The sequence below is a fragment of the Scyliorhinus canicula genome, chromosome 15 (genome assembly GCF_902713615.1).
Source record: "Scyliorhinus canicula chromosome 15, sScyCan1.1, whole genome shotgun sequence".
Lineage (NCBI taxonomy): Eukaryota > Metazoa > Chordata > Chondrichthyes > Carcharhiniformes > Scyliorhinidae > Scyliorhinus > Scyliorhinus canicula.
The window spans coordinates 110,481,062-110,495,314 of record NC_052160.1 but is presented as its reverse complement, the minus strand read 5'-3'; the positions used below and the strand labels follow the sequence as shown (position 1 = coordinate 110,495,314).

The 14,253-nt window shown below is 46.5% G+C and overlaps 1 protein-coding gene across 1 annotated transcript in view; it reads left to right on the top strand.

Moving 5' to 3' along the window:
• LOC119978492 (metabotropic glutamate receptor 4-like) overlaps positions 1-14,253 on the top strand; it is a 1,510,615-nt gene that overhangs the window by 96,441 nt on the left and 1,399,921 nt on the right. The window contains exon 2 of the mRNA XM_038820161.1: positions 1,270-2,270. Coding sequence (XP_038676089.1) covers positions 1,749-2,270 — 522 coding nt within the window. The 5' untranslated portion in view covers positions 1,270-1,748. The remainder of the gene's footprint in view (positions 1-1,269; positions 2,271-14,253) is intronic.

Below are 14,253 nucleotides of genomic sequence, written 5' to 3'. Positions count from 1 at the left end.
CTCCTTCGGATCCAAAAGGTTAGGCTTGGTTACTGGGTTATGGGGATAGGGTGAAGGCATGGGCTTGGGTGGGGTGCTCTTTCCAAGGACCAGTGGAGACCTGATGGGCCAAATGGCCTCCTTCTGCACTGTAACTTTTATGATCTTTTGCATGGGGCAATAATGACCACCTAACTGGTACTCAATCCCCACACTAGCCTGTAGCTCATGGTTGATCTTTCACTGGGATTACTTGAAAATGTCTACATAGATCACATTAAACATTGGAACTTTTCCATGTGGTGAATTTAGCAGATAAATACTCTGGAAAATATTGTCGTTATCAGCTCAAAATTCGACTTAACAGCATTCAATATACATAAATTAGTTTTCACGGCCAGTTCTGTTGTTCATTGAAAAAATCGCCATGAAAATCCAGTTAATTACACCTGAATGAACAAGATATGTATAACCTTTTATGAGGTTCCAAACTCCAATGTGGGGTGAATTAAAAAAAAAGTGCTGATTTCTGACTGTGTGTGTGTTTGGAGAGGCAGGAAGTAGCTGCCTGTGGATACAGGGGTTTCACAACATAGCCAGTTTTGATGTGAGGGGGTGGTTGGTCACAGCACAACCTGTTGCAGAATCACGAGAGATGACGAGTAACTTCAGGATTTCCATGCTAATCTGCGCACGCCTGTGACATCCCAAAGCTGCAGTCAGTCTCATTAAAGTGAATGTTGATTAATTCACTGTTAGCCCATGCCACACCCAACCACCCCACATCCCCCCAGCCCTGCAAAAAGCCAGCTCTATATTTCTAACTCTAAATTGTAAGGGAAATGTGAAAATATTAGCACAGTGGAGCATCCCTTATCCTTTTGATGTCGCATAGGAATAGATGACATGTTTAAAGCATGAATGTCACCTGTGTGCAGTAAATAAATTAAAAAATGAATTCACTGATTACCAAAATGTCTTCAAATCAGAAGTATTTAATTGGTTTGAGACACTTTGGGGCATTCTGCAGCTGTGTAAGACACTATAATAATCAAAGTCTTGTCGTTTCCATTTAAAATGCCTTCGAGGGCCAAATGGTTAACATAGTCTCCAAAATGGCACTCAAGATATTTCATGTAATTGAGTTAAAATATCAAACTGGGAATCATTCAAGAAGTACCACAAAGTAAATTCATAATTTTATATAAGAATGGAAAGCAGTGTCTCTGATGTTGAAATGATACTTCATGAGAGTTGTGCTTTTTATTTTTCTCTCTCTTTCTTTCTCAGGACTACAGTACATCATGTCAATTTTCTGAATCTGATAATTGATGACAACACCTCCTATTTCTGGCGCTGGTGGATCTTATTTCTGTGGCGACAAGAGGGCTAATAATCCTTGTTCCGGGACGGAAATAACTCGTTCTTATATCTCAGGAGAATCTCCACATGCGGATGGCAAAACAGAAATATAACAAGAAACTAAAAGAACTACAATAAACACTGCAAAGACATTTGATAAGTTTAAAATTTACAAAAGGAAACCACAAACCTCAGCAATGCGCACAGCTTTATAAAATATGCAGCAAGAAATAAGTAAACATATTTCAATTACGCAGATGTTATTTGACATGCTTGGTGGGAGATTGCTGCCTTTCTTGTGCTTTCTAAGAGGTTCCCAGATTGCATAGCCTCCACCGAACGACACAGTGACTTCAAGACACTATTTTGCTGGCCTGGTTATGTCAGAAATGATTATTCAATAGGAAATGGCGTGTAAAAGAAACCTCTATTTTTGGTCCGAACATTTGTCTTTACTTTTATTTCTGTCTAGTTTTCATTGGCTTGACCCAGTTATTGGGAAGCCGAAGACAACTTCACGTCCCCATGTGAATTCCATAAGAATTGATGGGGACATCGCTCTGGGGGGACTTTTTCCTGTACATTCCCGGGGTGGCTCTGGTGCTAACTGTGGAGAATTGAAAAAAGAGAAAGGAATACACAGGTTGGAAGCAATGCTATTTGCCTTAGATAAGATCAACAATGATCAAGATCTTCTTCCCAATATCACACTGGGAGCACGGATCCTAGACACCTGTTCCAGAGACACCCATGCCTTGGAACAATCATTGACATTTGTGCAAGCTTTGATTGAGAAAGACAGCACTGATGTGAAGTGCATGAGTGGAGGACCGCCAATCATTACCAAGCCAGAACGAGTGGTGGCAGTTATAGGTGCTTCAGCAAGTTCTGTATCTATAATGGTTGCCAACATATTACGTCTTTTTAAGGTAAGCTTCTCATATTGAAGTAATAAGATTTGTTGAACTCAGTGACATGGTTTCTCTTTTTTGCAAGCGGACAATCAACTTTAGATTCACTGCAGAAAATTATCATTTGACATGAAGCTATCCAACTTTTTACTTGTGATTCACTGAAATGAATGGTGCAAGATTTGAGTTTTAATATGAGGAATTTCCAAAAATATTCATGCCTTAAAATAATCATCTTCCACAGCCTTTGAGCTGAAGTATTTAAAATTTTGCTCTGATTATTCATTTTGGAGCTGCCAAACTTGGGTAGAACTTGTGGCATGCCTGGTTCAGTCATAGAAGGCAGAGAGTAGCAATGGAAGGGTGCTTTTCTGATTGGAGGGCTGTGAATAGTGGTGTTCCGCAGAGATCAGTGCTGCGACCTTTGCTGTTCGTAGTATATATAAATGATTTGGAGGAAAATATAACTGGCCTGATTAGTAAGTTTGCGGACGACACAAAGGTTTATGGAATAGCGGATAACGATGAGGACTGTCAGAGGATACAGCAGGCTTTAGATCGGTTGGAGACTTGGGTGAAGAGATGGCAGATGGAGTTTAATCCTGACTATTGTGAGGTCATGCATTTTGGAAGGTCTAATGCAGGTAGGGAATATACAGTGAATGGTAGAACCTTCAAGAGTATTCACAGTCAGAGAGATATAGGTGTACAGGTCCACAGGTCACTGAAAGGGACAACACAGGAGGAGTAGGTAGTCAAGAAAGCATACGGCATGCTTGCCTTCATTGGCCCGGGCATTGAGTATAAAAATTGGCAAGTCATGTTGCAGCTGTCTAGAACCTTAATTAGGCCACACATGGAGTATAGTGTTCAATTCTGGTCGCCACACTACCAGAAGGATGTGCAGGCTTTGGAGAGGGTGCAGAAGAGATTTACCAGGATGAACCCTGGTATGGAGGGCATTAGCTTTGAGGAGAGTTTGAATAAACTTGGTTTGTTCTCACTGGAACGACGGCGGCTGAGGGGCGACCTGATAGAGGTCTACAAAATTTTGAGGGGCATAGACAGGGTGGATAGTCAGAGATTTTTTCCCAGGGTAGTGGGGTCAATTATGAGGGACACAGGTATAAGGTGCGAGGGGCAAGGTTTAGAGGAGATGTACGAGGCAAGTTTTTTACACAGAGAGCAGTGGGTGCCTGGAACTCGCTACCAGAAGAGGGGGTGGAAGCAAGGACGATAGTCATGTTTAAGGGGCATCTTGACAAATACATGAATCGAATGGGAATAGAGGGATACGGACCCCGGAAGTGGAGAAGATTTTAGTTTATACGGGCAGCATGGTCATCACAGGCTTTGAGGGCCGAAGGGCCTGTTCCTGTGCTGTACTTTTCTTTGTTCTTTGTACTCTTTGTTCTTTGATGCTAGAATAAGCAATTTAGCTGTCACATCCAGTTGGTTGACTGACACCTCTTAACAGTTAACCTGTGTGCAGGTTTTGTGTTGTTGTATCTCAGTAATTAAAAGAGATTGGATTCAGATTAGTTGGTCACGTCATTGCATGGAATCCTTTGGTTTGCTGAACACATGCGTGAAGTTTTGCACTGTTAGCAATGTCAGTGCCAACTGCCAATTGCCAAATCAAAAACACTGTGTCGTGATCAGAAGTGGAACCAGCAGTCTTTTGTCACAAATGGAGTTTGTTTCAAATGGAACCAAGAATATATGGCACCAAGAACCAGTGGTGGAAGCAGACTGGAGTTGCATGCTGTCTCTGCCACTTAGATAGAAGTCTGTCAAACCAAAATTGCAGTTAGTTTTGTGACATTATTGCCAGATTATTAATTTGATCTCAGCACTCATACGTGTTGGGTGGAATTCTCTGCTCCCCACGTGGCGTGGGAGAATCGTGGGAGGGCCTCCTGACATTTTTCACGCCCCCCTGGCGCCCCAAGCGATTCTCCCACCCCCCGGTCGGAGAAATCGGTGCTCGCCATTTTTCGCGGCGAATGGCGATTCTCCGGGCCCGATGGGCCGAGCGGCCGGCCATTCACGCCCGTTTCACCATGGCAGCAACCACACCTGGTCGCAAAATTCGTGAAACAGGCTGCTGATGCCCGTTTGGGGCATCTAGGGGCCCGATTGGCACGAGGGCACCACGACTGTGGTCGGGAGGGGACAGGCCTGCGATCGGTGCCCACCGATCGTCGGGCCAGCGTCCAAAACGGACGCACTCTTTCCCCTCCGCCGCCCAGCAAGATCAAGCCGCCACGACTTGCCGGGCGGCTGAGGAGACAGAAGGCCACCGCGCATGCGCGGTTCGCGCTGTCTGCGCGATGAAGTCATTCGCGCATGCGCGGGTTGGAACCGGCAACCCACGCACGCGCGGATGACCTCACAAATGCACCGTTTTGCGCGTCATTTCCGGAGCGACAAGGTCGCGGCCGGGAAAGACAGAGGCCCACTCCTAGCCCCCCCGGGTGGGGGTGAATTAGGTGTGGGGAGCGGGCCCCGAGGCCGCCGTGAACCTCAGCCGATTTCACGACGGCCATCCCGATTTTTATCGGGAGCGGAGAATACCGCCCGTTCTCTTTGATCGACTATATTCAGAGTTTTTTTTGGAAGATCCTATTGTTCCACATAATGTAGTGTACATTGTATTGTGTAATGTATATAATAGTATATAATATAATTACGGACTTGTTTAGCTCAGTTGTTTGTGATGCTGGTTTGTGATGCAGAACGGGTTCAATTCCTGTCTGAGGTTATTCAAGAAGGCCCACCTGCTCACTTTTGCTGCTCCTCGCTTGAGGTGTGGTGATCTCCCAGTTAAACCACCACCAGTCAGCTCTCCCCCTCAAAGGGGAAAGCAACCTGTGGTCATCTGGGACTTTAAAAAATTTGTTCATGGGATGTGTGCCAGCGTTTGTTGCCCATCCCTAATTTCACTCCAAGGGACAGTTAAGAGTCAACCACATTGCTGTGGGTCTGGACTCACATGTGGCCAGACCAGGTAAGGTTTTCTTCCTTATTTCCTTCAGATTTCCATCCTTAAAGGAAGGACATTAGTGAACCAGCTGGGTTTTTACGACAATCAACAATGGTTTCATGGTCATCGTTAGACTTTTATTTCCAGATTTTTATTTAATTCAAATTTCACCATCTGCAATAGCGGGATTTGAACCTGGGTCCCCAGAGCATTACTCTGGCTCTCTGGCTTACTAGCCCAGTGACAATACCACTATGTCCCATGATTATGGTGACTTTACCTTCACATAATAGGAAGAAAAGTGATTTTATCCTGAAATGTTGAAAGTTGGATATATCTATTAAATATGGGCGGGATTCTCCGCCGGCGGGATGCTCCATTTTGCTGGTGCCCGGGGGTTTCCCGACGGCGTGGGGCTGCCCCACAATGGGAAACCTCATTGACCAGCCAGCTTAATGGAGAATCCCGTCGGCGGGTCAAGGCAGAAATGTGGCACAGCAGGGCGGAGAATCCAGCCCATGGTGAATTAATACTTAATATATATCAAGCTGATGTTTATTAATATTAGTTTGGGACTGGCAAAGCAAATATAATGAGCAGGATTCTCCGACCCCCCCGTCAGGTCGAAGAATCGCCGGGGAGTGGCGTGAATCCTCCCCTCGCCGACTGCCGAATTCTCCGGGACCGGAGATTCGGCAGGGGTGGGAATTGCACCGCGCCGGTAGGCGCTGCGGGCCCCCACCCCAGCGATTCTCCGGCCTGCGATTGGCCAAAGTCCCGCTGCTTCTATGCCGGTCCTGCCGGCGTAGATTGAAACAGGTCCCTTACCGGCGGGGACTGGCGGCGCGGGCGGGCTCTGGGGGTGCGGTGCAATCTGGCCCCGGAGGATGCCCCCACGGTGGCCTGGCCCGCGATCGGATCCCACCGATCCGCGGGCGGGCCTGTGCCATGTGGGCACTCTTTTCCTACGCGCCGACCATCAGCCTCCGCCATGGCCGGCGCATAGGTGAACCGTCCCCTGCACATGCGCGGGGATGACATCAGCAGCCGTTGACGCTCCTGCGCATGCGCGGACTCGCACCGGCCGGCGAGGTCCCTTCGGCCTCGGCTGGCATGGCGCCAAAGGCCCTCCACGCCAGCCGGTGGGGCGCCAACCACTCCGGGGCGGGCCTAGCCCCTAAAGGAGTGGTTCACGCCACTCCGACCCGCCGGGACCCCCTGCCCCGCCGGGTAGGGGAGAATCCCGCCCTAGATGTCTGCACTTCAATGACATAAATAAAGTGTCCCACTAACCTTTAGTACAGTACTGCCGAGATTCCTGCAAAATACCAAATGGGTAAGTTAAACTTTAAGCATTGAATTATATAAAGGAAGTAAAGCTTAAAGTATAGGCCATGGAGACAATTGATTGGCTCTAGTCTTTTCCATAAAGGAAGAAGGGAGGTGTGGTTCCCTCACCTTATTGCTTAATCCTTGATTAAATGTACAAGCAGATACAGCAGTGGAATTGTCGCATTTTCCCCTCTACTATGTGATAAAAATGCAAAGAAAAGATTGGAAACATGGAGCTGTGACGGTTCATGATAATTCAGTTCCATAGTAGGCAGCACAGCAGGCCACTTTTTCATTCAGTTGATTTGACTACAAAAAATGCAGTTTGAAAAATACAATTCCACAGTTTTACCTGACAAATTGCTCAAGATAATCTCAATAAGAGCATTACTGCAGCAAAAGGAGAATGGTAACATTTAGTTACTGCCTACAGTTGCAGTTGTGACAAACTAGTGTATCTTCTAAGGCGCCTGTCATGGCAAATGACAAATGCCAGGTGAGCTTTTGCAGTGTCAACAGGGGCCTTATTCCTCCGTTGCCTCTTTCAAGAGGACATTTTGCATCTCAGGCACTGCACAGGCCAGCGGCAGGCCTTCCTCAGGGACAAAGATCCCAATGGTGAAATTCACCCCTCCCTCCTCCACCGAAAGCTGCCGGTCAATCAGAGGCCAGCAGCTCTATTTAACAGCTGCGCCAGTGGGGGCCAGTGGCTGTTGCTAGAACAACACCCACCCAAGGCCGAGGATCAAGACTGAATCATAGGGCAGAGGCGTGTGATGACGGGGCGCGGGGTGGGGTGGGGGGTGGCTACGGGCAGGGTGTAGCGGTGGAGGACTGGTGGCATCAAGGGCCGTTGGTGGCTGTCATGGGGCCCGCCCCTTCCCGCTGCCGGGTCCCTCGATTAGGCACTGAGTTCTTTTGAATGAGGGACCCTCTGAGAGTCCATAAGGAACTGTGTGCAGTATTGCTTACCATGCTTCCTGCAGAGTTTGCCCCTCTATTTCCTACTGGGTTAATACCAGTGGTGGCTGAAAGATGCCTGAAGTGGGCATTAATTTCCACTTAAGGGCTTCTTGGTGTCAGGACAAGAAGGCTGGCCATGGGCCTTCCTGCCAAGGATCTAATCATGGTGGCAGTGGGAAAGTGATAGGGACCCCACCAGCCATCCTAATGTAATGCCCCTGCAACCAAAATCCAGGGGAGAGGGCACAGATTTCTGCCCTATGAGTGCAAACCACATCTTAAACTTCATATAAGGCACATTGGTTCATCACATAGCAAACATGATCTTGTTTTATTCTGTTTATGAATGTACTGTGCTTCTATGATGCACTATGTGAAAAAAGCATCTACAACACCACCAAATTAGACAAATAATTAGGAGTGATTCGAGACATGCATAAGGTCAAACTTTACAAAGTAGAGCTGTTTCAGATTAATCAGACCAAGTGTAATCCTTTATCCAATTTATTTTTCTCAGCATTTTACTTTAATTCAGCATATTCAATCCTGTAGACCACCAAGTTCTCATCTTGAATGTTACTGAGAAGAGAGAGACACGCTTTACATCTTGCATTCAACTCAACGTGGTACACAGGGCCAGTCAATGACGATCTCCAAGAAGAGAGCATCTAGTCATTCCCCTTTGACATTACTGACACTGAATCCCCTGCTATCAACATCCTGGGGGTTACCATTGACCAGAAAATGTACTGGACCAACAATATGAATACTACAGCTACAAGAGCAGGTCAAAGGCTGGGAATTGTACAATGAATAACTCACCTCCTAACTCCCCAAAGCCTGTCCACCTACTCCAAGGCTCAAGTCAGGAGTGTGATGGAATACTCAGCTTGCGGAATTCCAATAACACTTGAAGTTTGGCAGCATCCAAGATAAAGTTACCCACTTGATTGACATCCCAAGATTAAATATTCACTCCCTCCACCCCCAATTCATTGTGACAGCAGTTTGTAGCATCTACAAGATGCATTGCAGGAAATTGCCAAGCTCCTTTAACAGCACCTCCCAAACTTGTGAATTCGACCACCTCAAAGGCCAAGGGCAGCAGATGTACAGGACCACTGCTACCTGTAAGTTGCCCTCCAAACCACACACCATCCTGACTTTGAGCTAAATTGCATGTTCTGTCACTATCACTGAGTCACAATGCTGGAATTCCCTTCCTAATCACACTATGGGTGTTCCAACACAGCGTGGACCTCAGTGGCTCAAGAACGTGGCTCACCGCAAACTTTTCAAGGGCAATTCGGAATGGGAATAAATGCTGGCCAAGCCAGCAATGTCTACACACTTTGAAATAATAATATCACTAGGCTACTGGTTGATCAAACCAAACAGCATGTTCCTTCAATTGTTAATAATAGGCAGAGTGCAGACCATGCTCCACTAGCCCATGCTTTCCAACCCAAAACAAAGTATCTGTTGTTAGAAGTAATTCCATGAATGGGCAACACTTGCTGAACAATCCTGAGTGTGCTAATATCTGCAATAACAACCAATTTAAAGTAATGAATCAATATCATAACATAACTAATTTATATTTGTTATAAGCAACATCCATTCATATGTAGGGACCGTTCTCTGCAAACAAAAAGAATATGCTCAAGCCTTGCACTTTTTTTGAGTTACCCAGGAGCTTGGGGACCTTATAGTTTGCCATTACTTTCTTCATGGTAATGCCTCAACCAGTTAACTCTCACTTGCTAACGAGTTAGCACCCTTGGTATAAATTGTTCTGATCATTTGAAATTTGACATTCTTGGATTTATCCGGATGAGTGCAAGATGTAAAACTTCAGCAACATGTCTCTCTTTCTTGGTAATATTCAAGTTTTGTGCTATCAAGTGACAGTTTTCATCTTTCTCAATGCAACACAAATTGGCAAATTTTCAGAATGAAAATATTATTTTCATGATGAGTGCAGATCTGATATTAATTCTGACATTAATTCATTCCAAATGTACCAATTTGAAGCCATAGTGAATATATGATATCATGATGGGTAAGTGGCCATTTAACTTGAATTAACTTAATTTTAAAAATAATGATTTTACTGTGGGATTTTCAATTACATCTTGCTGTGGAAATTCACAAATGTAGTGCGAGACTACTTTTATATTTATCCCATAGACCTGAACTTAAACTATTAAAGGAACAATTACAGAAATTAGGGCTGTATATCCTGGAATTTAGAAGGTCAAAGGGTGATTTAATTGAAGTTTTCAATATGTTAAGGGAGGCAGATGAGGTAGATAGATAAAAGCTATTTACAGTGCTGGGGAGCAAGGGACGAGGGGATGAGAGTCAGAGCTTTCAGGAGTAAAATTAAGAAACCCTTGCACACAAAGAATGGAACTCGCTTCTGCAAATGGCAATTGGTGTGAGACCAATTCTTAATTTTTAATCTAAGATTGAGAGATTTTTGTGAAGCAAATATAATAGAGGGTATGGGCCAAAGGTGGCATATATGGTGCTGTCTGTAGATAAATCGCAATCTCATTGAATGGTGGAACAGGTTCACGGAACTAAAAGGTCTACTGCTATTGCTACATATCTCTATTCTTAAACCAAGTGAATTGTCTCAAAATGCAGCAGCATAACATCTGTATTTTTATCCCTGTGTGTGCCTTTTCTGTTCAAAATGGTCTCTGCAGCACATGCCCAAATTACTGGTGCTGGAGCCGCCAGATGGCATATTGGTGAGGGCGATAGTGAGCATACTGGATCTATGGCAACACAGAAGATTGGGAAATCAGTCAGTGTTTAATGCTGGCTTGATGCCAACGGTGTCATTCTTGACCTCAACACACCAGCTCTTTTAACCTCACAGAGCTGAATATCAATTCAGCAACAGAAAGGACACCACAATGGTGCTATTTAAAGGGATCATCAACTATTTTTAGGTGAGTTGCTGATTGATTTCTACTGCTGTTGAGTTTGTAGACGTATATATAGAGTCATAGGGCAGGATTTTCCTCCCCTTCTGCTGAGTGTTGTGCAGTTGCAGAGGGTAGAGCACCTGTGGCTGGTGGAAGGGTCTGGTCTGGGGTTTCCCATTGAACGCAACCCACGCTGCCATGTAGGCATGAGCCATCGGCGGGACCGTAAGATCCCATCAGTGTGAACAGCCAGAAAATAACACCCACAGAGTTTTACAGCACCAAAAGAGGCCTTTTAGCCCATCGTGTCATGCAGGCCATCAAGCACCAATCTATTCTAAAGTGGTAGGTATTGCTACTTTAAAAAAATTCATTCATGGGATGTGGGCATCGCTGGCTGGGCCAGCATTAATTGCCCATCCCAACTTGCCCTTGAACTGAGTGGTCATTCCAGAGGGCATTTAAGAGTCAACCACAGTGCTGTAGATCTTGAGTCCCATGTAGGCCAGACCAGTCAACGATGGCAGATTCCCTTCCCTAAAGGACAATGGTAAATAAGGTAGGTTTTTATGAAATTCGACAATGGTTTCATGGTCATGATTAGACTTTTAATTTCAGATTTTTATTGACTTTAAATTGCACCATCTGCCATAGTGGGATTTGAACTTGAGCATTACCCTGGATCTCTGGATTACTAGTGCGGTGACAAAGGTGCTGAAGTCTACAGGGAGTGGTGCTGAAACATTCGGTCCTGGCATCAAAAGTTCTGCTGGGGCCACTTGTTCACAGGCCGAGATTTTTCAGCTTCATCAGGGCGGGACATGTTATGGGAGAGTTGGCAGCCGAGCCAAAGATCTGTTGACTTTTGGCAGGGAAGGTGATCTTGGCAGAGGGTGGGGCTGGAAAATCATGCCTACAGACATGAGTTTGGTAGTTCCCTTGACCTCGAGCAGAACAGAAAGAATGATTAGAGACAACACAGAGGCGGAAATGTTGCTCAAAGTGGAGGATGGGAAGATTGTCTCTCAGCAAGAGTCAAAATTTACCCAGGGTCTTTGGAGAGCAATTCACCTAACTCAACCTCACTGCGGAGCAGTATGTACATCATCTCTGCTTCTCTACGGAGAAACTCATTGACGTCTACTATCTTTTGAAATCACAACTGCAGTCTCAAAGCAGGCAGTTGTAGTAATGCATTTTCATGTATTAGGCTCCTTCCAAGCTAGAGCAGACACGAAATGCACAACAATAACCTAAGTTTACATGACTTCAAATCTCCACAGGAGCACCCAGATATGGTGTGGCTTTTGATTGTGCTGCAGTGGAACCTGAGACTTTGACTGTTCGAGTTAGTCATCACCTCCACACTAGAAAGAATGGATCCAAAGCTCCATGAAAATCCCTGTACACATTGATGTTAGATTCCTGAATGGTCCTTGACCGTGGCATCAGGTTTCCTGGCAAACTTGCAAATACATTTCATCATGCACACCATCGATGTTTTCTGTAGTTCCCACCAACAAAGTCCTCATCTGAATATTTTGCAGAAGAACTTGTGTGCAACCTCATCCTCCGATGAGTTGCATCTGAGGTACCCTTGTCCCCTGCTGTGGCTGCAGGTCACTCGTGCCCAATGGCACACCATGTGCCCATCCCACCTCTAATCTTGCACTCTCGCTGAAAGGCCTGGAAATTCCTACTCAACCTGGCAGTAGCTGAGCAACAATCACACCAGAAACAAAACTGATGCCTTCACTTCCCAGTTCCTAATAAACTCAATGATTCCTGTAATGCAGAAAAGATAAGCAGATGGTAAATGCCTGCCCCAGAGTAAGACAGCCGTATGTACAAACATATGTATTAGGAGCAGGAGTAGGCCACTCGGCCCTTCGAGCCTGCTCTGCCATTCAATGAGATCATGGCTGATCTGATTGGAACCTCAACACCACATTCCTGCTTACTTCCCGATACCATTCCACCCCTTTGGTAATCAATAATCTATCTAGTTCTGTCATTAAAATATTCAAAGACTCTTCTTACGCTGTCTTTTGAGGAACTTACAACCCTTTGAGAGAAAACAATTCTTCTCGGGCTGGATTCCCCGACCCCCCACCGGGTCGGAGAATCGCCGGGGGCCAGCGTAAATCCCGCCCCCACTGGCCGTTGAATTCTCCGGCACCGGATATTCAGCGGGGGCGGGAATCGTGGCGCGCCTGTTGGAGGGCCACCCCCCCTCCCCCCCCCCGATGGGCCGAAGTCCCGCTGCTGTTATGCCGGTACCGCCGGCGTGAATTAAACAAGGTATTTACCAGCGGGACCAGGCAGCGCGGGTGGGCTCCGGGGTCCTGATGGGGGTGGGGTGGGGGGAGTGGGCGATCTCGCCCTGGGGAGTGCCCCCAGGGTGGCCTGGCCCGCGATCGGGGCCCACCGATCCGCGGGCGGGCCTGTGCCGTGGGGGCACACTTTTCCTTCCGAGTCGGGCATCAACCTCCGCAATGGCCGACACGGAGGTGACTCCCCCGCCCTGCGCATGCGCAGGGATTACGTCAGCAGCCGCTGACGCTCCCGCGCATGCGCAGATTTCCGCCGGCCGGCGGAGTCCCTTCGGCCCCGGCACCAAAGGTCTTTCCCGCCGGCCGGTGGCGCGGCAACTAATCCGGCGCAGGCCTCGCCCCTAAAGGTGAGGGCTTGGCCCCTAAAGGTGCGGAGGATTCCGCACCTTTGGGGCGGCCCGACGGTGGAGTGGTTCACGCCACTCCATCCCGCCAGGACCTCCCGCCCCGCCGTGTAGGGGAGAATCCAGCCCCTCATCTCTGTCTTAAATGAGTGACGTCTTATTTTTAAAGTGACACCTAGTTCTAGATTCTCTGACAAAATGAAATATTCTCTCCACATCCATCTTGTCAATACCCCTCAAGATCCTAAAGATAATGTAGTGGATACAAACCGAACCTCTCCAACCTTTCCTGATAAGGCAACCCACTCATTCCGGGTATTAGTCTAGTAAACCTTTGCTGAACTATTTCCAATGAATTTACACCTCTCCTTGCAGAAGGAGACAATACTGGACACAATACTCCAGATGTGCTCTCACCAATGCCCTTTATAACTGAAACAGAACCTCGCTACTTTTGTAATCAGTTCCCCTCCCAATAATCAATGATATTCTATTTGTTTTCCTAATTACTTGCTGTACATGTACACTAGCCTTTTGTGACTCCTGCACGAGGACACCCAGATCCCTCTGCACCTCAGACCTTTACAATATCTCACCCCTACACACAAGAGGAAATGAACAATGCCCTGATGGCAAATAAGTTAAGTAAATCTGGAGGGTGTTTTTTAAAATCTAAAGTTAGTGTACCCAATTCATTTTTTCAAATTAAAGGGCAATTTAGTGTGGCCAATCCACCTATCCTGTACATTTTTGGGTTGTGGGGGTGAAACCAAACATAGGGAGAATGTGCAAACTCCACACGGACAGTGACCCAGAGCCGGGGTCGAACCTGGACCTCGGCGCCGTGAAGCAGCAGGGCTAACCCACTGCGCCACCGTGCTGCCCGGGGTCAATGGAATTTACCCAGTATTTCTGAAGAACATTGACTACAAGGAAGAAAGTAGCGAGCAAAGCTATTTATCAACATCCCCACCACAGCCATCTTACCAAACATCTGTTAATCTAAGATGGTCACCACTAACAGGCCAGATAAGCTAATAGCCAACTCATTCAGCAACCTCTCCATTGACCGGCGCTCAAAATATGTAAGGTCCTGGAATTCCT